General features: G+C 40.9%; 2 protein-coding genes across 2 annotated transcripts; both read left to right on the top strand.

The window, feature by feature from the left end:
- Nucleotides 1-39: 39 nt before the first annotated feature.
- LOC117267568 (pancreatic secretory granule membrane major glycoprotein GP2) lies at nt 40-11,856 on the top strand. Its single transcript, XM_033643539.2, has 9 exons — nt 40-1,018; nt 2,845-2,933; nt 3,051-3,155; nt 6,760-6,920; nt 7,022-7,157; nt 8,700-8,794; nt 10,893-11,058; nt 11,297-11,417; nt 11,530-11,856. Exons 1-9 carry the CDS (start codon nt 928-930, stop codon nt 11,703-11,705), a joined length of 1,140 nt encoding a protein of 379 aa, XP_033499430.1. The 5' UTR covers nt 40-927; the 3' UTR covers nt 11,706-11,856.
- Nucleotides 11,857-14,324: 2,468 nt separating this feature from the next.
- fbxo30a (F-box protein 30a) lies at nt 14,325-22,258 on the top strand. Its single transcript, XM_033643538.2, has 3 exons — nt 14,325-14,529; nt 16,411-18,477; nt 18,613-22,258. Exons 2-3 carry the CDS (start codon nt 16,465-16,467, stop codon nt 18,814-18,816), a joined length of 2,217 nt encoding a protein of 738 aa, XP_033499429.1. The 5' UTR covers nt 14,325-14,529; nt 16,411-16,464; the 3' UTR covers nt 18,817-22,258.
- Nucleotides 22,259-23,507: the final 1,249 nt, after the last annotated feature.

Below are 23,507 nucleotides of genomic sequence, written 5' to 3'. Positions count from 1 at the left end.
TCCTTTATCATTGAAGTGAGAGATTGTAGCGGGATTTTCTTCCGCCAGACAATCTTCTTAAAGCTATTTGTCTGTTAAAACAATGCCAGACAATTCAGCCCAACACTTGCACCTGTCTTATTTGCAAGACAAAACAGCACAAGATTCAGTGTCTTGGAGACTAATCTTGTAAATTTAACTCATAAAAGTCGCAAAATGTGAAGAAGTTTTCAGTGTCAATTATCTCATCTTTTTCTCTTCTGTTATCACTTGCAAATTGTTTGAGCAAGTTTAAAGGATATGCAGCTGTTTTTAGATTTCTTCCATTTCAAGGTTTTTTTGAATGTGATAAATAATCTTTCCTGACTTGTGTTTGCTTGCTCAAGTATTTTACAGTCTCCTCCACCACACACACATACACTCACAAGTCTTTGGCATCGCGACTGAATTGCCTTTGACTCGTAATGACTTTCTTTTTGCCTGACTGACTGGGATTCCCGCACCAGTAAAGATTTTAAAATGTCCAGACAAAGGATGTGGACAACAAAGAGTGGCAGCCTAGTACTGTTGTTCCTCCTCACATGGTTACCAGACTTCTTGTTGCTCCCTGTAGTAAGACACAGTTGTAAGATGTTTACTAAGAGGACATGGCCGCAGTAGGCGGTAACATACGTGTTACCTTGGACTCCCCCCAGTTTCCCCTATTCATGTGCGGAATCTCAGTGTTGGTGGGGACATCATTCAAGCTGGTGTTTTAAGGCCAGAGGGAGGCTCCCAGTTCATTAGAGCTGTGTTTCGAGGGTTGGAGTAAGAGAGGGGTGCTACGTCTTGTGGTGACAGCGAGCTGTGGTGAATAGTCCACCAGAATATTCACGGAGTTGCGGGGAGAGGGCCAAAAGGTAGCGGAGTGGCTGAGCTGAGAGGAACCAGAGGGAGAGTCTTTGGAAGATGGCACCTGCCAGTTTGGTTTTTGCCTGGTTACTGTTCACCATGAGGATGGTCACCTCGGCAGAGTATCTAGCACCTAAGGAGGAGGAGGGTGAGCTCACACCTCACATCACACACCCGGGAATGAAATGTCAAGGGTCAAACAAATGGCTTTTTTAGGGAGAACTTATTCCTTCAAGAAGTTTTTAGAGAGTCATTTTTCACATTGACAGTTATTGGTTTTCACAATGGACCATTTAATGCTTCAAGACAAGTAAAAATTTCCTCTTTTTTTTTAAATAGTGGTTCTGGTTCTAGTAACATTTTATTTGGATAGTCCACCTACAGATTTTAATGAGTATTGTTGAGATTCATAAATTCAACTGTCATGTGTCTGTAGGTGTTTATACAGAGTATAGAGTATATGTGTCAATTCACTACATATTCTCCAAATAAATCAGCTGAACTTGAATTATTCACTCAGCCTATGTAGAATCATTTGAGTTAATAGTTCAACTAAATTATTCTGAGAATATGTAGGTATGTTTATTAACTGTCACATATACTCCATAGATAATCTGCAAAACATCCAAAGCATAAAGCAGAATTGTTTTCAACAAATAAGCTGTTGAAATGTTACAAATACTCACAAACCCACAAACTATTTGTGGGCGGACTATCCAAGTGTTACCCGAGTATCTGTCACACTGGCAGCAGTATAATTTGGCATTAAGAGGTTAGCAGTGGTGACAGAAGTATTCAGAATACTTCTGAATACTAAATCACAAATTTAAGCCTAGCGTTACAGTACAGAAATATCAAGAATAAAAGTACTTATTATTCAGCAGAATGACAGCAGATTTTACACACTATTGATCATTATAATTGATGCAGTTATGTGTAAGCAGCATTTAATGTAGCTTGTTGAGGTGGAGCTAACTTGAATTACTTTGTATACTATTGGGTGGTCTAATCTATAAAGATTCTTGTGTATTTATGATTCTTGATTTCTGCAATTCTTGTTTTTATTTCATTGTCTCTCACTAGGTTTAATTTATGCACCAATACAGCAAAGAAAATCTTTATATGTTGCAATAAACCGTCGTATTCTCCTGATTCTAAGCTGTTAGATAAATGTAGTGGAGTGAAAAGTATAAAGTAGCAGAAAATGGAAATACTACAGTACTGAGTTACATTGCACCACTGACCTTTAGGTATCAGTGGTTTGACTTTGGGTGTAAAATATATAGATTGTCTATGAGATTTAACATGTGATGATACACATGTAAAAATAAATATCTATATTTAGCGTCTGAGAGGCAGAATGGTAGAAAACCCAAAGTACAAAGAAAGAAGTGAATTCCTGCACATACTTAACACCTCTGCATTGATGTATTAAAAAACTGTGGATGTTTCGGTCATAAGAAACTTTTTTTGAGACATATTAAAACATAATAAAGGGGAGCAGTACTTAAATATGGCCTACAATGCATGATAGGTCACAGCTGTGTTGGAGGTGTGTCCATAATCACACAGAAACAACCACTCAAGAATCCCTCCACTATTCAAGCATACAACACTGGTGATGCACTTCTCAAGTTAATGGCAAATACACACAAAACACAGCCCAAATTTACAATACGCAAATACCTGTCTTATGATGCTACATTCATCCATGTAAGTACACAGAAACACACACCAAAACACATTTTTGTGATTATGTTGACAGTATTTCATTACACATGGGAAGGGGTGTGCAGGAATTCACTTCTTTCTTCAAAATTTGAGAGAGAGGATAAAGTGGTGTGTGTTTGTGTTGTCTTCCACTCATTAGTAAACCCAAAAGGGGGTTAAACTTTTAAAAAACATCTCTTCACATTATCTGAAAGGAATATTCTTTGTGTGCAATATAATCTGTTTCTATCTTCCTTCTATTAGAGCTCAATGAAACTGTCACTTGCACCAACGACCATATGGAGGTTGTTATTCCCAGTGCTTTCTTCCTCAAGAAAGTGCCTCCAGTTTACGTAAGTGAGCACCCTCAAAACTCAAGCTTTCTCTCACCATAGGCATCCCCCAGTACTGGTAGCTTAAACTGTTTGCTAAAGAAAAGATTTTTTTGTATTGTGTGTTTTTCTGCTTAGGTTTGGGATTTGCATTTAAATGACCCAGAGTGCCGCGGCGTCGAGATCGGAGATGACTACGTTTTCAGCATAAAGACGAACCTCTCTGACTGTGGAACAATAATGGTATCACGTCAATCTTTTGCTCAACATTTAAGCTCTAAAGTGGGTGATAGCTTCTCAGTCAGGCTGTGTCTGCAGGAGTCTAACTAATCAAATGTTGCACGTGAACTCGGACGTTTAGAACAACCCTCAACAAAAGATGAAGACAAACTACACTTAGCATCTCCATTATTGACACCATAAGATCCCCATCATAATAAATTATCTGTTTTACGACGTCTGCAGTTGTTGTGGGAACTGGATCTATTTGCTGCCAAAAAAGCGCTTCTTTAGTCGATCTATTGCACTTTACATAACAGTAAAAATAACCTGAATAGGACAAGACACTTTTTTTTCCTGCTGTGAAGTAAATGTGGACTGTGAGGCTCTGTGTCCATCTGAACACAGAGCCTCACAGAGCCTGCTGTGATGTAAATGTGGACTGTGAGGCTCTGTGTTCAGATGGACACTATGGAATTAGCTCATAGCAAGTATAATAAGATGGACAGAGAAAGGCACAAACTCTGAGGCCAGACAGAAAGGACTGAGGAGAAAAGAAGAAGGGGGGGAGTGGCGTGTATGTCAAGAAAGAAGGGCGGCGTTGTTCCTTTTCTCTACAACAACCCAGGGCCTTATTCAAAGCAGCGAGGGGACCCTGAATGACCTCGTAGTTCTAAATTATCAGGATTTACATGGAAATGATGATTATTTGTTGATGCTCACTGAATAGGAAGGCCATAAATCATTGGCCAACTAACCTCCTGATTATTTTAATCCAGCCACTCTCATAGATTCAGACTCTGGTGAGGTTTAAATCCCTACTTCAGCACACGAGTGTCCTTGAATCGCTTGGCTGGAATGCATTCTTGTAAAGCAAGCAAAAGGTTAACACAGCTTACAATGGGGAGGAAATCTCCCAGTGCTCCACCTCAGCAGTTTTACAAGGTTTTCGCATAGCGGCTGAGGAGAGTAAGCCCGCTCTGGATTAGATGGCTGTTGCTAAATGAGAGGAATGCCATAGCTGTCAATCTTGCTTTCACCTTGAACTTAGAACCTTTAAAACCGGCCGTCAGAGAAGAAATGACTGATTAGTTGGGTTCAAAGGTCAGACATTTTTTATTGAATCATGACAGCGTCCTCGCTCATGTTTCAGTCATCGTCACAGAGCCTTATGTTATCCAGTGATCAGTGCAGGTGCTTGTTGTGGCGTAGTGAAGACCTGTTTCTCACTGCAGAGACCTGTCACTGGTGCTCATTGTGGGGGGTTGTGTGTTTACCAAGAGGTAGTAAAAGATGTCTCAATGTTAGAGCTCAGAGCAATTCATCCTGCCCAGAGACCACAGAAGCCACCCTCCGTCTGTGCTCAGCAGGAGCCCAGACAAACCTAAAACTCAACCTTTTCACCCGTCCACATTTATGGTTTCACCTACGTCAGCTGCCTACGGTTGAATATTGAACAGTGTCACTCACATTTACAGTGTGTGAAAGGATGATGACTGTAGGAGTTACAGCTTGAGAAACAGGTTACATAACGAAACCTCAATGACCCCTGTTAAAGTTTAATGTGTTTCTTAAAGCAAAAAGTGCAGCTATGTCAATGTGGAGCTCAAACAGGAACAGTAAGTTCTAGCATCAAAAACAAAACCTGGCATCGGAAAAGGAAACATTGGCACAGAAAAGGATCCACTGAAACATAAACTATTTTTAAACACCTGTGTTTTATGTAATTTTGATAGATTTTTTTGCATTCTGATGTGTATTTCAGTGATCTGTTTTTTTTATGTCACCCTTTTTGAGTGTCAGTGGAAATGCAGGCTAAATTTAAATCACACTGTCTTTGAACCTTCTCTCAAACTCTTCCCCGCTACGTCGAAACAGTGACAGAGAGGTAACCTGGGGAAAAAAACAAAGACACTGAAACAGAGTGTGACATGAAGAAAAAATTAGAAGACTTTCACTGAAAAACACATCAGAATGCAAAACTTAGCAAAATGAAAAATCATTCCACTATCTTGTTTGCGGTTAAAACATTTGGTGGGAAAATACAGAATTAATTGGCACCATTTCAATTTATAATATAGATATATATCTATATAATTTAATCATTATTTGTCAGTCAACACTTTCCACAGGCAAACTGGCAGCTGAAATATAGCCTCTGCATATGCCTCTTCTGAAACAGCACGCATATGCACTTATGGGGGGTAGAGCAGGGTCGGCCATATAATAGCACCTCTTGAGCAGTTTGGGGGTTTGTTGCCTTGTCAAGGGCACTTCAGCAGGGCCCAGGAGGCGAACACACTATACTTGGGTCGTACAGGGACTTGAACCAAAGACCCTCCAGTTCCCAAGCCAAGTTCCCTCACTAACTGAGCTACTGTCTCCCCCAAAATATAAATTTAACTTTTAATTCAATGATCAATTATTAATTTAACTATTTTGTCCAAGTGTATAAAGTCAAAAAAATGACAGTTCTGGGTTTTCAAATGTGAGAATTCACTGCTTTTTTCGGTCTTATGTGATATACGGCTACAACTAACAATTATTTTCATTGTTTATTTATCCGTTGATTATTTTTTCAATTAATTGATTAAATTTTTGGTTTATCAAATGTCAGAAAATGGTGAAGAAATGTCAGATCAGTGTTTCCCAAAGCCTAAGATGACGTCCTCAAATGTCTTGTTTTGTCCACAACCCAAAGATATTCAGTTTACTGTCCTAGAGGAGGACAGAAACCAGAAAATATCCACATTTAAGAAGCTGCAATCAAAGAGTTGTGACTATTTTTTCTTTAAAAATTACCATTATCAAATTAGTTGGTAAGTAATTTAATAGTTGACAACTAATTAATTAATTGATAAATCATTGCAGCTCTAAAGTGATAGCAAATTGAATATATTTGGATTTTAGGCAAAACTTCAATGTGTCACTTTGGGCTTTAGGATATTGTGATTCTTCACCATTTTATAAATCCAATGTATAATAAATTAAACAAAAATCTACAGATGAATCAATAATGAACTATAATTTGTTGCAATCCTTTTTGCAAAGTCACTGCTGTGTAACGTTCTGCCACACAGTGGACGAGTGCAGATTAGGGTCAGTGGGTCACCAGGATGTTTCAGCTGCCTGATCATCGACCAAATTAAATGAAACATGTAAGAAGAGACGCCCTCCTGATACGAGATACCTGCTTTCTTCAAGATGACTTTTACCTAACATCCACGCCAGATTTCTGCAGTCGCTCTTACAACTCCTCCTGAACCTGATAAACTTCAAATTTAGTCTGTGCCATTTAGAGACCCTCAAGATGAGAAGTTGTTAACGGCTTGGGATTTTGTTGGGTGGTGTGGCTGTGGCAAGGCAAATATCCAATTCTCACAACTAAACAGCAGGTGGTTTGTAACTCCAATGTACATGGTCAATTCTGCACCACTCTTTATTTTTAAGAGTCCCAGCTTATATTTTAATGTACTCAGAGTAAGTTGACCAGATCCACCTCACGTTTGCTCAGAAAAGTCTCAAGACCTTGATGATGGTTTACTGTGAAGGTTTCTGAGTTCCTGTCAAACAGCGTGGCCATTACAGCGCAGCTAATCTCAATGTTTTGACATAACTCTCTCCTCAGGCTTCAGATGATACACACATCATGTTCATAAACACCATACACAACAACGACACAAATGTTATAACCAGAAACTATATCAACATAACATTTATGTGCCGCTACCCCATCAACTACCTGGTCCAGCAACCCGATGGTGAAAACATGATTAGAGTTGATGTCAGGTAAGTGTTTATTCATCATTTAATCTAAATTACTCCTGAACTGATCCCAACATGAGCTGGTTTCAACATGTGAGACTCTTTTGATCCTCTTCTCTCTGCAGAACCATCACTCTGAACACAGAGGATGGGAACTTTTCGGTGTCGATGTCACTGTACAAAGATGAAGCCTTTGAGGACAGATGGACCACTGTGCCGTCACTGACGCTGGATGATGACATCTTTGTGAAAGTTTTCATGGTAAATCACCCTGAGTGACAAAGTCCATTACTAGACTTTTAAACTGACTTATTAAAGGGATAGTTTAGTTGTTTGAAGTGGGTTATATGAGGCACTTATCCATAGTAAGTGTATTACCTACAGTAGATGCCAGTCAGCATGGCCCCTGTTTAGAGAAGCAGGCAGGAGTCCTACAGAAGCTAAGTAATGTACTGCCTTGGACAGGGGCTGCAGCAAAATATATTTTAGCCACTTAAAATAAAATCAATATCCATTTAAGTGTACTCTATATTGAGAATATTTCCACCTAAACAGCTGATCTACATAATGCAGTGTGTGGCACGGTTGTGCTTATGCGTAGAAATATGGAAGTTCTACAGTTACGAAAATGTAGTGCCAAAGGAACGAGCTGTCTGACAGCAAGGTAAAGCGGTGAAAATATTCTAAATATAGCATTCATTTAAGCGCTATTCGCACAGGACTAGTATTATCAGGGGACCTTGTGATTTAGAAATTTTTCTGCACATCCTCACATATCATCCATCTCATCATCTCCTGAGATTTCATTCCATGGATTTGAGCTTGCTCATCCTGCAAAAGGGTCTACATGCCAACACAGATTGCATTATTCCCAACCAGGAAAGGGGCAGTAACGAGATGCGGAGACATCCAACCTAAATACAACCTCAAATCATCGGGATGCCTATTCACACAAGACTAATATTACCACATGACCTTTGTTTCTGGTGTATTATGATAGCTAATTTGCAGTGGAATTTTTACTTTGCAAATAACCTATGTGGCAGATTTGCACAGGATTAACACAGATGACCTCTGCTATTATTACACATTACCAGAGGTCCCCAGGTTTAATAGTCCCCTGCAAATAGGGCTTTGAACTGATGTCTTTAGGTGGGTTTTTTGCCGTTTATGTTTTGCTGCAGCCTCTATCCACAGCAGTACATTACTTAGCGTCTGTAGCGGTTACTTTGCCTGCGTCTCCAAACTGGGAGCAAGCAGACTGCCATCTACTGTAGGTAATACTCTGACTATAGTGCATCATAAAACCCCACTTCACAAAATTATCACCTACATCTCACATTGCCCTGAAGATGACATTATAAGCACATTAAAACACTATTTAAAGCAGTATTTTATGATATGCCATCTATGAATGTGGAAATTTGGCATTAACATGTAATAAAACCGGTAAAATATGTGTTGATGACAGAGACAGAGTCTGTGTATGCTGCGCTTTGGAAAACACATTAAAGCATTTGGAGTATTCTTACTATTGACAGCTATTTTTGAAGTCGGTTTAGCACGTTATGTTAAGCAATATGTTGTGCAACAGGATGTTCCAAGCAAAGCTGTAAAACAAACACTCAACCCATGACCAGATAGTAACCTGAGTGCTGCTCCTCTTCTTCTCTTCCATGCTGTTATAACCTCTTGGTACAGCTGTTGTTTACGCACTATGAATCATCAATTTGTGGGCCAATATGGAGAAGAAATAACCCCGTGTGAAGACCTGACTGTAACCCAACTCTGTCCGTCTCACAGATACCGGCTCACCTGATGCTGCGTATGGAGAGATGCTGGGCTACACCGACCAGTGATCCATATAGTAATATTCAGTACACCTTCATCCGAGACAGGTATACCATGGAGCAGTTTAAAGGTCCAGTGTGAAGGAGTTAGGGGCATCTATTAGCAGAGATGGCATATGATATCCATAACTTTGTTTTCATTAGTTTATAATCACCTAAAAATTAAGAATTGTTTTTCATTACTACCTTATGGTCCAGACACACCAAACCGACATCAAAGAACTTGTGGTGATGAAGGCTGGCTGTTGCGTTGCATTACGTTGCCTGTGTCGGCCAAAAAGTGGCACTGAACACATCACAAAGACCACAACCAAAGATGTTCTGTAACGAATATGGCGTATTACACTCCTCTCCTCTTCATCCCCCCCCATCTTGTTTGAAAGTGACCAGAGTGATGGTTCAGCGTCACAGAGATTCTGTGTTGCCAGATCTTGTTAGACTGTGTTGCTGAGACAGAGACTGGTCTTGAACAATTCTCCCTGATTTGTCTTTCTCAGTATGAATAAGCTCAGGACTGCCGTGATTCTATTAAAGGGGCAAGCAGTGGCGAAACCCATGTGACACAGACACAGGAAATTAATCCTTAGTGGGCTGTCTTGTTTTATCAATGGTTTCGGCAACAATCAACGGCCAACTAGCACGTACATACTGCGCCTGTGTGAGAGGAAATAACTCTCTATACCAGCAGGTGGCAGTAGTCTGTATGTTGTTGGTAGATGGTAGTTAGCCACACAGCACACGAACAACACAACCCGATGTTTAAAGAACAAAGGATATTTACCGTGCGGTACCAAACAATAACACAAACAATTACGAAATTGTTTCTGCTGAAGAGCTCAATTGCTGAATCATAATTGTACCTAATATAACAAGCTTGTTTTTATCTCACACCCTCTTGACTTGAGTTGTTTGTTTGCTTTCCTGCCATTGATCCAACCCCAAATTACTCCTGATAGCTGTTCCAGCAGTGTGTGAGTGCGTGTGAATGGTTACTGAGTAGCAGGTGGCACCATGCATGGTAGCCTTGTTTACCAGTATGTGAATGCGTGTGTGAATGGGTGAATGTGACATGTAGTGTAAAACCGCTTTGAGTGTTTGGAAGACTAGAAAAGCGCTATAAGTGCAGTCCATTTACTTCCATCTCTCTTCTCATGCACTGAACTTGACTGCCAAATAGGGGGATTTCATTCACCAATGGGCTCAGCCGTCTCTGATGCCAGTTTAACATGCAGAATCAGCAGAAAAACAGGCAACAATGGCTGACTAGTGCCAACAATGCAGGACACACTGCAAAAACTAAAGCCAGAAACGCTCATCAATGGCCCAACTTGGACCGACAGTCGGCTTGGTGTGTCAGGGCCCTTAGATCAAGCCATTTATATCTAAATACAGAGCAGGTACTTCCTTACAGAGTCTGCCATGTTGTTCCTATATTAACCCAGAACGGACCAACCTTGACTGTAGAGAGGGCCATTTGCATTTTGTGGTTTTGCATTGGCCTTAGCTTCAGTTCTGCAGCCTCACCGCTAGATGCCACTAAATCCTACACAAGACCTTTAAACAAAAGCAATCTTTTAAAATCTCATTTACACAAATGAAGTTTCTTTTTTCAAAAAAAAAACAAAACAAAAAATAAACCTCAGACACTGGACCTATACACTGGCAAAGCCTTGTCCTGCAGCTGACAGAGCACAAATAAATAGTTAAAGATACTTTCTAGATGTTGTGTTGAAACCTGATTGTGTGTGTGGAAATAGCACACGTGCCATAAACACTCTTTCCACACAGCTCTAAGCCCTCTTACAGGAGCGCTGTTGAAATCTGAAATAAGAGAATTTGTTGCTTAGAGAGCCGGCCACAACTACTCTGAGAGCTGGGTCATGTGACTCCTGTCTGAGAGGCCTCGTGCGTTTGAGTTCAACAGCTGTGCATGCCCTTGACAACCGGGCAGTATTTGGTACTGTTAGCAACAGCAGGGCAAAGAAATGCACACTGATTTCAGAATGCCAGAGGGAGAAGAAAATACAAATCTCTCCCTGTGTTGAATCATGTTGATAGTGCTTTTCTAATCTTTACAGTGCATCACATGAGTTTAAATCTGTTCCTTGTTCCTCCGTCCCTGACTTCTTTGTCTCCCTCCCCGTAGCTGCCCGGTGTTATCGAATGAACAGACCCTGAGCGTGCTGAAGAACGGCCAGGGCCCTGAGGCCATGTTCAGGATACAAATGTTCAAGTTTGTTGGCAGCTCTTACACCGTCTTCCTCCACTGCAACGTCCAGATCTGCCACAACACGGCGGGGCTGTGCCAGCCTGTGAGTGAGCACACGCAACACCCATTCCTCAAACTGGTAGTCAGAGGCCAGTTCAGACAAGCAGCCTACTACATGTGCAGCTTACGTCCTTAATATAGACCCATCTGTCTAGAACTGTGGTTCAGCCATATGAGCTTGTAGTTAAGCTTTCCTTTCTAATGTGAATGTGCACTGCTTGACACTGAGACTTGTAGTGTAATTGTTTCTTTCATGTTTTACTCATGTATTTGCCAAACAGAACTGTTCCAGTGAAGGTGAAGATGAGTTAATCAGGATACGGAGAGACATCCCGCTGTCCCATACAGTGTCTTACGGACCAATCAGACGACTGCTAGCCAATAGTGAAAAGCCCAGTCTGAGTATGTTTATGTCAGCTCTTTAACTCATGTGGATCTTAGAGCTTTTAAATCTTTACAACTGTGTACAATTCATGTGCAAAATGTGGTTCTACCTGAGTCCTTTTCTATGCAGATGCAGGCGGAGTCCCTCCCGTGGAGACCTTTGTCCTCGGGGGGCTGCTGGTCGTCTTGCTGCTGATCACAGGAGTGTTTGGGAGGCTGTGGCTCCGCTCCAGACGTTTCTACCCAGCACGAGAGGCGCAGCTCACCCTGTCCAACATTCACCACATCTCAGAGGTGGCCTCATGAATCAGGACATGGACACATAAACACATAAACATGTACATTACAAATGTACAGGTGTGATTTATGATAATAATGAAAGTCTTGCATGTGTTTCTCTTTGTAGAATGAGTTTCTTGAATTGTAAGATATCAGCTTGAATAAAGGTCGCCTTCAAGTGTTGTGTCTGATTTCTTTTCCCAGTGGTGACAAAGCGCACCTACTCAAGTACTGGACCTAACACAGTGACGTACTTGTGCTTATCTTGAGCATTTCCATGTAACATCTTATGACTGAACTTCAGAGAAGATGTTATTTTTACTCCACTACAATTATCAGATGGCCTGAGTTATTTTACTTAACCTTAATTTTACCACGAAGATTCCCACTAAGATTCAAAATCCCCTTTACAAGGTATCGTTGTCAAAGAAATCACTTTGAAAGACCAAAACCAACTCTGTGGCGTTAAAACTTCCCTAACCTGTCTGTGACAATCTGTCTGAAGCTCTTTCGTCCTAACTTCAGTCACAAACACAGTTTAAGCTTTTAATAAAGGCTAAATAATTCCCTTAAACAAAGGGGCACTGTATATTTTAGCAAATGTTACTCAAAATGAAGTAAATAATGAATTTGTTGGGGACTGTTTTAGCTATGGATATACAATATACATTACTTAATATTTAAAGCATCAGGACAGGGTATGTAGAACTGACACAAAACTGATGGTGATGAAGGTACATGTCACCCAGTGCAACAGTTTGGCTCATTTGTGTGTTTCAATTAGTTTTAGGACACTCTGTGGCACAGAGGAATATGATTTATCAGACTTTGGCCATGTGGGGAATTTAGTCAAATCAATTATTGTTGGTTTTGGACTTTTAATCTTTATGACATCATGAAACAAATTGTGCCTAGCACGCTGACTATTTCATTCTTTATATATGAGCAAGTATATATACGAATATATGAATCGTTTTAATTTCGGTTACATATATCTTGAGATAGAAAGATTACACCACACAATTTTCTCACAATACTCAAATACATTAAACTCTAAATTATAATCCTAAATTCTTTCACATATGACAAATAATCCACAATCATTTTACATTTCAAAACTTAGAGAGCAACACAGTTTCAGATCAGCACTGAGTCCATTCCACAACTTGACTCCCTATACTGAAACACATCTGTATTTTATGCTGGTTCTCATTTTACATGTTTCATAAATAAAAATTATAATTATCCGGCTCATAATTTAAAAACTTTTTGAATACAGACAGGAAGGTTTTTGCTGACAACTGGAAAATGTATTTCCAGTGTTGTTAAATACACAACATTTGGAAATCTTAAGGTGTAGGATGCTATAAACAGTTGATTAGTAGATTCTCGATAACGTGCTTTATGTATTATTCTAAGGCAGGGGTGTCAAACATACGGCCCGGGGGCCAGGGGCCAGGGCCCCCCCCCCCCCAAAGGGTCCAATCCAGCCCACTGGATGACCTTGCACACCTAATAGTGATGCACTTGTGAAGGCAAAGAGATGCCAGGTTTCAGGAGCAAGTTAAATGTTGAGTAGCTTTCTTCACGTAAAATGCCGCTTTCCACCCTGACCAGAATACATTTCTTTTCTTTGTCTTTAGTTTGGTATGGAGATGTCAGGATTACTATACAAATGTACAGAAAAATGCACATGCAATGACAGTGAGTAGTTGACTGAATATTGGAAAAACTGAGAAATATTGTTGAAATAAAATTTATTCTTCTGAAGACATCACAACACAGGCTGTTTGTCATCTGATCTGTAAATGGATTAGTGTTTTTAAAATGTACTTCTTTAGACAAAAAAAAAGTGTTATTTGTGTCATTTATAGGAAATTATGCAATGGTTTTACAGGTCCGGCCCAATTGCGATCAAATCGAACTGTATGTGGCCCGTGGACTAAAATGAGTTTGACACCCCTGTTCTAAGGGCTCTTTTCTGAAGTTAAATTATAGGATCCATATTTGTTTTGCGAGCATTTCCCCAAATTTCAGCACAATAGGCCATATATGACAAGTGAACAATACAACATATACAAACATTTATTTAACAGCTGCCTTGTCTTATAAAGAACAGCAATAGATTTAGATTAGTTTGTTCTATGTGTTGCTTCCATCATAATTTATTATCTATAATCACGCCCCATTTTTTTCATATACTCTTTCAATTAATATTAAGTAATATGAGTTGAATTTCTTTATTATCATCATCAACATCGCAACAATGCTCATTTAAATATCTATGAAAAACAAATTAAGTAAAATCAAAACCTGAATTGATTCGTGTAGACAGAATTGCAAATGAGTAAACTGAATGTAGACCTGCATAAACACATGTGCACAGGGGTGTTAACAGTTAGTAAAGCAGTAAGTAAAGTGTGTAAAGGTAAAGTGACAGTTGCCTGGTGAGAATCTGCATCCATTAATATCCAGAAATAACAGCACAGACGCTTCGTGAGTGATTCCGTGTAAAACAGTCCTCAGGGTATTCCCCAGTCTGTCTATTTCAGTGCCCTCTCACAGGTCTGCGTCCATAAACCTAAATATGACCATGTCCATTTGCGTGATGACGTAGCGCCGCGACGTCCCACAGAGCACCAGGATCAACACAAACGCCGTTTGACTCAGAACAGCGAAGGACTCAGAGCCGGAGAACCAGCTGCAGCCGGTTCATATCATAAGAAGATTTAGACACATTAAATACTGTGAGATGGTTATGTAGCTGTAGTTTCCACGTTGCTGATGTCGCCGGCGCTGATTTAAGTAAAGAAGTCCTGGTAACATTCACCTGGAAAACCCCGTAACTCGGGTAAGCAGTTTCCAGAAGCTACTAGCTAGCTAGCTAGCTGAGTATGCTAACGAACTTTAGCTGCTAATGCTAACTGGCTGGCCATGTTGTTGATGTTCTTTTGTTTAAAGTTTTTTGATTTATCGACTAACAGGTTTCCATGCGCAGTTATCATTAAAACTACATCTCATAGTTTAACTGACTGTTACGATATTATTGCTGCCAGGATTATAAGTGCTAAGAATTGTTAAAGCCGGTTGTTGCTGTGTTTGTTTGTGTTTTTAGCTGTTTGCTAACTTGCCAGCTACACTTGCGTAATTTAACTAGCTGTTGCTGGCGATGGCGGCAAAGACTCGAACAATAGCTCTCCTGTGTGGCTTTGTGGTTTGGACTTGCAACACTATTGTGGCTCTGTAAGTCGTTGTTTGGTGTGTTTGTAGCCTGCGTCCATTATTGTGCACACATTTAACACTACCAAATAAGCCCCAGGCTGATGATTCACAGGTGTTTACCTTCTGGGACTGTTGTGGCAGGTAGACAAAACGTTGCATATGATGTTGAAATGCATCAAACTCCAAGTGAAGGGCAGTTCTTAGAGACTGAAGGTGAAGGGTCAGATTTGCCCACAAGTCATGGAAATACCGGTGTCGCCATGAAACCTAAGAGGGGTGTTGTGAAAGGTTACTGAACAGCCTTAAGATATAGTAAACATGCAAAGTGTGAAGACATGGGATCTCATGTGTCATGTTGGAGGGTTGCATTCAAGGTCCCATATCATAAAGACCTAGATTTCCAGGTCTTTTTGTTAATTATCAGGCAGGTGCTGTAAAAATATTGTTATAGTGTCAAATGCTCAATTCACAGATAAAGGCAAATAGGCTGTACTCAGAAACTGTGCCTTCAAACAAGCCATCAGGGCTTCCTTGTTATTGTGATGTCACAGCTCTAGCTCCAGACAGAATCACTGAATCACCAGGTAGACAATTGGCAATTGGTTTCACTCGTGGAGAGGTGTTAAATCAGCAACATTGTTGATTTCTGTCGTTATTTTCAGCTGAAACTGTAATATTTAAAGCTATGTCGTAAAACATGATGGTCTGACCTGACATTTCTGCCATGCTTATTTCATGTAATGTGTGACTTTGCTATCATGTTTGATGAACTAAATCTACTGGCACAGAAGCAAAGCAGTGTGCTGCTGTGGAGGTGGCTGCTGCAAAACATCTTTAGCCACATTTAAAAAAATCAATAGCAGCCTAAGAGTAGACTATATATCAACATTTTCAGCACTTTTCCTTTCACATAAACCAGCAACTCCAGTGTTCTGCAACTACTGTTTTTATCAATGGAGTCTGGTGGCTTTGATATAACAGTTTCAATTTCCCAGATGGCGAGGTAAAAAGGTGAAAATATTACAAATATAGCTCACACTTATCTAAACATTTGAGGCAGAGCTTGCTAAGTGCAATTTGATTTTATGTACGTGATGCAGAGTGATTTTAAATAAGCATTGTGACATCAAAATTATAAATGGGTCCCTTTGTATTTCCTGTTGAGATATATTGCAGTGTATGCAAATGACACCAGCTGACAGGAAGTAAATATGAACCCACACTGTTGCCTAGCGATGCAATTCTGGTGAAACAATCTATAAAGCTTAAAACTGCCATTTTAGTGCTGCTACAGTCATTCCTTTGGCTACAATGATGGCGCAGAGACGCCAAGAGCACAGATGTGGAAGACCCAAAAACACTGACCAATCACAGCACACTGGGCTTTTTCGGGAATGGGGGTTTGAGCTGACTGCTTTTTGTGCTTATTAAAAAAAATGTTGTTACTGTGATGTGTATTTGGTTTCATAAGAATTGTAAGATACATTTACTTTTGTTGATTTTGTTTCAGGGTTGAACACGTCACCCCTTTTCCCTGCCAGAACCAGTTGGGCAAGGAGCAAACATGGAGAGCCTGCACTCCCACTGCCTTAAATGCATCAACAGAAGGTGCATGGTGAGACCAGAGGCGGGTGTTTGCTGTGACCTCATCGGCTGTCCTCTAGTCTGTGGGGCAGTTTTTCACTCATGCAAACTAGAGGAACACCGTTTACTGTGTCCATATGAACGGCTGCCATGCCTTAACAGTGGATTTGGCTGCCCATTCACTATTGCAAGGATTAAGATGGCACAACACCTTGAGATCTGCCCAGCAAGTATCGTATGTTGCACTATGGAGTGGAACCGCTGGCCTGTGAGCTACGCTGATCGCAAGTCCTATGAAAACTTGAGCAAAGACTTTGATGAGGTGGAGCAGCTAGACATGGCTTTGGCCCTGCAGGATCAGAGGATGTTGTTAGAGTCACTGAAGGTCACGACCACAGTGTCAAAGAATGGAGATAAAGAAGCGGATGAAAGTGACAAAATGGCCATAGCTTCAAGTCTACCAGAGACAGTGTTGGGTAATGTAACAGTTGAAATGGAAGAGGAGCCCTATAATGGGTTGTACAGAGCCTCAGTTGAGACAAGCAGAAGTTTAGCAGCGGCTTTGGACATCCTCACTAATTCAAAGGATATCGATGTAATTGTTGGAAATTTAAACGGGGAAAGGACTGATAAGAATGGAGCACTACACAATGGGGAAAATGGTGATAGTCAGAATGTTTATGCTGCTGAAGGTGGGAAGAATGTGGACATGCAGGAGAGTGACTCTGATTCAGAGTGTGAGCTCGGAGCGGTCGGTGGAGTGGACTTTGCAGTCGGGACAGATGGAGAAGAAGATGGTATTAGCTGGGCAGAAGAAAATGATTTTGTAGAGCTGCTCTTTGAAGAGAAGGAAGACATTATCGAGGAGCCAATAAATGATTCCAACCTTGTCTGGCCAGAGATGCCTCAGAATTACATGCCTGTTGTAGCACTGGAACCTCCTGTGCCTCAGCAAGCACCAGTTCCACATCCAATGCCATTCCTGCTGTCTGATCATGTGAGAAATAACTTCTTACAACACTTACCTACTGAACTCAGGTATCGGTGTTTGGAACGTAAACTACAGAATGTAGAAGTGCTCAGAGGAATAAGTATGTTTACATTTAACGGACGTCGGGCTCTGTTGTCAGACCCTTACTTGTTTCGAGCAAAGATGGAGGACAAGGCAGTAGACACATCTGACCTGGAAGTAGCAGATGACCCCATGGGCCTCCATGGCATTGATCTCATCACTGCAGCTCTGCTCTTTTGCCTCGGTGACTCTCCAGGAGGCAGAGGAATCTCAGACAGCAGGTTTGTTGATGGCTACCACATCGACTTTGGTACTCAGACATTCTCCTTTCCTTCAGCCATTCTTGCAACCAACACCATGGTGGGAGACATCGCTTCGGCCTCAGCCTGTGATCACGCCAGCCCACAGCTCTCCAATCCAAGCCCCTTCCACACTCTCAGGCTGGACCTGGTGCTCGAATGTGTAGCTAGATACCAAACAAAGCAGCGCTCCATGTTCACATTTGTGTGCGGGCAGCTGTTCCGGCGGGATGAGTTCTCGTCTCATTTCAAGAACGTTCACGGAGATATTCATGCCGGACTCAACGGCTGGATGGAGCAGCGCTGCCCCCTGGCCTACTATGGCTGCACCTACTCCCAAAGACGATTCTGCCCGTCTGTACAGGGCTTCAGAATCATCCATGACAGACACCTTGGCTCGTTTGGAGTTCAGCCCGGTTTGCCCTTAAGAAATGGGGAGAACTACCCAAGAAGAAACTTCCGCTATGGCCCAAGGACTGATCAGTTCAGCAGCCTACCTTTCGAGGTGTTGCAACATGTAGCAAGCTTCCTGGACAGCTTTAGCTTGTGCCAACTGTCCAGAGTGTCCCGCACCATGAGGGATGTGTGTGCTAGTTTGCTCCAGATGCGTGGCATGGTCGTCCTGCTGTGGGAGAAGAAACGGCGCGCTGATGGGTCTCCATCATGGCAGATCACAGACAAGGTGAGTCATTTTTCACATTTTAAAAAACACATCTGTTAACCAATGTAACTCATTTTCTTTGTGGAACTATGGTGCAGCTGTACAGCGTCACAACACGAGAAGTAACTGATTGATTCTCTGTTGTTTGCCATTCAGGTGTGGCGATTCAGCACAGCTTTCGGTACAGTGAACGAGTGGAAGTTTGCCAACATCGCCAGCATGGCCGACCACCTCAAGAAGTGCAAGTTCAATACAATCTCTCGTCGGGAAGAGGCGATCCCCCTGCCATGCATGTGTTTCACCAGGGAGCTCACAAAAGAGGGAAGGTGTTTACGCTCAGTTCTCAAACCAGTAGCATAAAGTGACTTGATGAAGTCATCTTTTGGACTTTTCTTGAGACCATTAGAACTCAAATACACATGTATTTCCTCCAGTGTTTACAGACATTAGTCTCCTCCAGCCTCAAAATGATAACTCCTGGTTGAACATTATAAACTGTTGGTCGTTTTCTTCACAGTGGAAATAATCTTCACTCCCCTAAATAAGACAAAGCCAGTAGCGGCCGATTTATCCTTCAGCGGATGCTGATGTGCTGCAATTATAGATCGGCAGATTAAATTGCTTGCTTTGTATCTTCCACTCTGATGGATTTATGAATACCAGTGTGCTGACATTGTAGCCGTATCTACTCTGACATTGTGTAAATAATCAGATGTTTTGATGTAGATTTTTTTTTATTTTTATATCAAAAAGTCAGTACTGTGCTACAATGGAAGTAAGAGTACAGCCTTAACTTGTGATGAAATTGATTTTATAGTCATGAGGTTGTTCAGAACATCTCAGTGAGATTTCTTTGCTGCTTCCAGCTGGAACAGTTTACTGGTATCTTGCACGGTTTTATATCTTATCCTGATACCTAGAGTGACCACGTGTGCTGCTTAAAGCTCATAGGCCCGCTTTACACCTGCTATTACATGCGTCCTGGTGACTGGTGACTGGATCACAAGTGGACAGCTTCAAGTACAGGTGTGAATGCACCAAATGCGTCCTTACTGCATCTTGAGATCTGATCACTCTAGAGGTGGTTTGGGCTGCATATGGCCACATTCTCTCAGCAGTGCAAACACTAATGTGTCCGCAGTTACACTGAACGACTGCCTTCTCAGCTGACATCCTTGCTTATCTCACGCTGCACCTGATAAGAAAGCTTTAGTTGGTGCAGTTGAACAGACGCAGGACTCAAGGACCGTCCCTGGAGCCACTCCACTTCCTTATTAGCGCAGTCAGACAGCAGCAGCAGCTGTTCAATAGTCCCAACAAATTCAAACTGACAGTAAAAAAGGCTCAACTCTGTCACCAAGTTGGTTAATAACCGATAGGTAACGTCACTGTATGTGCGGTCATGCAGAACCCTTTCAGCTTCCCCTAGCATGGAGCTCAAACTACTGCAGCAGTAATCTGCTAGCTACGCATGCCTCATGAGAAACAGAGAAAGGGAAGCAAGCAAGGGCTGTCAACACTATTAAATAAGATTTTACTAATTTGAAATAGTAGAGACTGTAAGTGTGTGTTTAGCACGACTAACCTCCCATGGGTTTAAAAGAACAGCACTTTTCAGTCTTTGCAAGCGGAAATGATTCACATGTTTATTTGCATATAGAGCAGGGAAGAGAGCTCCAATCACAAGCGGCCACTCGAGATGCATGTGGAGATACATTGTAATACCAGGTGTGAATGGACAGACAGAGCTGTTCACACGTGTGATAGGATCAACAGAGACGCACGATAATCCCAGGTGTAAACAGGCTCATAGATTTCATGGCTTTAATTATACATTTTAAGACTGACCAAACATCTGTGGTAGCGGTGCGCAATGTATGCCACTTTACAGGATGGTCATACTGTATTCACTGTGGGGTTTCTGTTAACCAGCATAAGCATGTCACCATCATCATGTTAAGTGTTTAAATGTAGTGTGGGTTGGCATGTTAAAGCAGTAACAAAGGTGGTCCATCTTGCTTTTATCTCACCTCTGACTAATGCGCTGGCATGTTAGTCAGGTGGGAGATGATGTAACTGTTCACTGGCCAAATGGCAGTACGTTCTCAGCTGCGGTTGGCTTGTGGTTTGCCCGTTCTACCAGCTACTTTTAACCAGCAATATTTAAGAGGCTGTTTTATAAAAAGAACTAAATGTAGCATCTAAAATGATGAATGTACTCAGCAAATATAAGAATCCATCAGTGACTGTGGTCAGCTCGGTTTGCCTCCTTCAGTGTCAGACCTCATAAAACCCTGCAGGCCAGGTGTTCAGATATATAACGGGCACACGCTTCCCTCCAGTAATGAGCATCACTAATTATATTCATACGCATTATTTATCATATGTTTTTGTCACTACATGTCCACTGTGTTCAAATGTTGTTGGCGTCTCAGGGTTGTAGCATTAAGCTTTGTGTCACAGTAGGTTGTGTGTAGTTGACGAAATTGCTGAGAACGACATGACAACTTGTCGGCAACTTGATTATTGTGGGGTCTTAGACAAACTGACTGGTGTACCGCTCAGTATTATAATAACATAACAGTGTGTGTTGCAGTGCTGGACTAATAAATTACATGTTTGTCACCCAATGGTGTCATGTTTATAACCGAGTAACTGAAATAGGCTGTTGGCGCAAATGCTGCTTGATTGTTCTTTGGAGTGATCAGACACCTTTTGAATTAGATTTCTAGGTTGGATTAAGAAATAAGGTCTAACAACACATGCACATGAGATTTTACTCACTTATATGAGAAAGTCAAAATGTTGTGTAATGTGGGTTTTGGTTGAAAATGTCACAGAAAAGTAACTAATTCCTTTGAGGAATTTGTGTGATTTTGTTTTTATATTTTCTGATATAAAGCCCAAGTGATAACCTAACTAAGCTGTCTTTTTACTCTGACAAGTCCCAATCTATGTTTGGTTCTTTTCTTATTTTTTTGTACTGGTACTTTTATTTTGAAGAAGAAAAAAGGATCTGCCTCTGTAATGTCTAGATTTGTATTTGAATTATTGATTTGCACATGAAGGCATGTACTGTAAAAGCTGAATTATAATGCCGAGGGGCTGTCTTTGCTCAAGTAGCAGGAATTTTTACTCCCTCACGTTCTGCATGTGAGTTTGATGTCTTTTGGAAATGTTCGGTCAGTCCAGTTGCAAACTCATTCATACAGATTATTTCTCAGGCACAGTACATCGATTTTCTATAACCTGTTACATATTTAAAGCTTGTGTCATAATGAATTTATCACATGTCCTGATTCTTCAGGTTTAGTGGGTGGAGTTGAATTAATTAAATCAGTCTTTTGCTCTATTGAGGTTCATAAACATTAAGATAAATGTATTTCCTCTGTGTTTTCAGTGATATAGTCTTCACAGGCACCTGGAGTGTATCAACACTTTTGACATTTTAAGTTTTGTTCTCACTCCTGCTGATGTGTGTTTTTCACCACGATATGCCAGCTTCATTTGTTTGACCTTTGAAGCATTTTAATAAAGAGGCTCTTGGTTTTTAAATGTGGATTTCTTTTACCTTTTATTGCAAGAAGCTCTCAACCACGTGAATTCAAGGCCCGAATGTTCCGCTGCTGCGCAACGACAGATCACCTGCTTTACAGTGCTTTGTTTCAGCGTAATTCACTAATAGGTTTAGTCTACGTCTGACAAAGTGTTAACAGAGTAGAAATTGCAAGAAGGTAATTGTGTGCACATCTAAGCCTGTGTGTAAAGGAATACTTTACCCATTAAATGACCATTTGTTTAATGTCGTGTTGCCTTGAATTTGTGAAGAAATATCTGTTTTCCTCATATGCCTCCATGCGACAACATATTGATTGATTGGGGATCATGTTTAACAACAGCAAAACTATATCAAAACACTCATTCATTCTTTTTCTGTAACCAATTATCCTGTTACAGGTAGTTGGGGTGCTGGAGCCTATCCCAGCTGACATTGGGTGAGAGGTGGGGTACACCCTGGACAGGTCACCAGACTATCACAGGGCTGACACATAGAGACAGACAACCATTCACACTCACATTCACACCTACGGACAATTTAGAGTCACCAATTAACCTGCATGTCTTTGGACTGTGGGAGGAAGCTGGAGTACCTGGAGAAAACCCACGCTGACACGGGGAGAACATGCAGACTCTGCACAGAAGGGCTCCCCTACCCTTGCTTCGAACCAGGAACCCTCTTGCTGTGAGGCGACAGTGCTAACCACTGCATCACTATGCCACCTACATCGAACATTTGTTGACTTACTCTCTCACAACTCGTGCAGTATAATCCAAGTATCATTAATCCAGCGGTATGCTCACATAAATTTTCACTAAAAAAGTATTGGGGTCTGGTTTGGAGAGAGCATAAATAGGTTTAACTTGAATTCCAGTTTTAAATAGTTTATATATTTTAGTGAAAATGCATGTGTGTGGGAAGTACTGAGTGTACAACTAGATAAATGAGACTTGGTTTAAACTGCACGAATTGTGTGAGAGTTTTTAAATGGATGTTTTGATAAAGTTTTGCTGTTGTTTGGCATAGCCCCCAATCAATCAATATGTTGTATTTTTCTGTGAAGGCATGTGAGATAAAGTTTCCTTTATGAATTCAAAGTTTCAAGGTAACAGGGCATGACTAATACATACTCAAAAGGTCATTTTGTGGGTGAAGTATTCCTTTAAGTTGGTACAGGATAAGACATTGATTGAAGAAAAAAAGTGGAAAGTATTAGCGCACTGGATTTAAGTTCCTAAAACCTTATGAGACAAGAAAAAAGCAGTGATCCAACCCTACTAATGGTCAATATGACAAAATGCGAGGTATGCATGGCAACAAAATGCATCAGATTCTGTCAATACAAAATATTTAACAATGTATAACATTAAGACCAACAGGCTAAATTATCAAAAATCAAAAATAGTTGTAAAAGGTTTAAATTGAATAAGGACACTACAGACTATGTGACACAACGATGGTGAAAAAGCAGGGCATGGAAATAACTGACGAC

This window comes from Epinephelus lanceolatus, chromosome 15 (genome assembly GCF_041903045.1).
Source record: "Epinephelus lanceolatus isolate andai-2023 chromosome 15, ASM4190304v1, whole genome shotgun sequence".
Taxonomy (NCBI): Eukaryota; Metazoa; Chordata; class Actinopteri; order Perciformes; family Serranidae; genus Epinephelus; species Epinephelus lanceolatus.
Note: the sequence above shows the minus strand (reverse complement) of the source record. Positions and strands in the feature narration are given on the sequence as shown.

Bases quoted from the DNA above. Each gene is read 5' to 3' on its own strand.
- fbxo30a (XM_033643538.2), top strand. From the start codon at position 16,465: ATGGAGAGCCTGCACTCCCACTGCCTTAAATGCATCAACAGAAGGTGC. The intron at 18,478-18,612 runs GTGAGTCATTTT...TTTGCCATTCAG, and splicing joins CATGGCAGATCACAGACAAG to GTGTGGCGATTCAGCACAGC.
- LOC117267568 (XM_033643539.2), top strand. From the start codon at position 928: ATGGCACCTGCCAGTTTGGTTTTTGCCTGGTTACTGTTCACCATGAGG. The intron at 3,156-6,759 runs GTATCACGTCAA...CTCTCTCCTCAG, and splicing joins CTGACTGTGGAACAATAATG to GCTTCAGATGATACACACAT. The intron at 6,921-7,021 runs GTAAGTGTTTAT...TTCTCTCTGCAG, and splicing joins ATGATTAGAGTTGATGTCAG to AACCATCACTCTGAACACAG.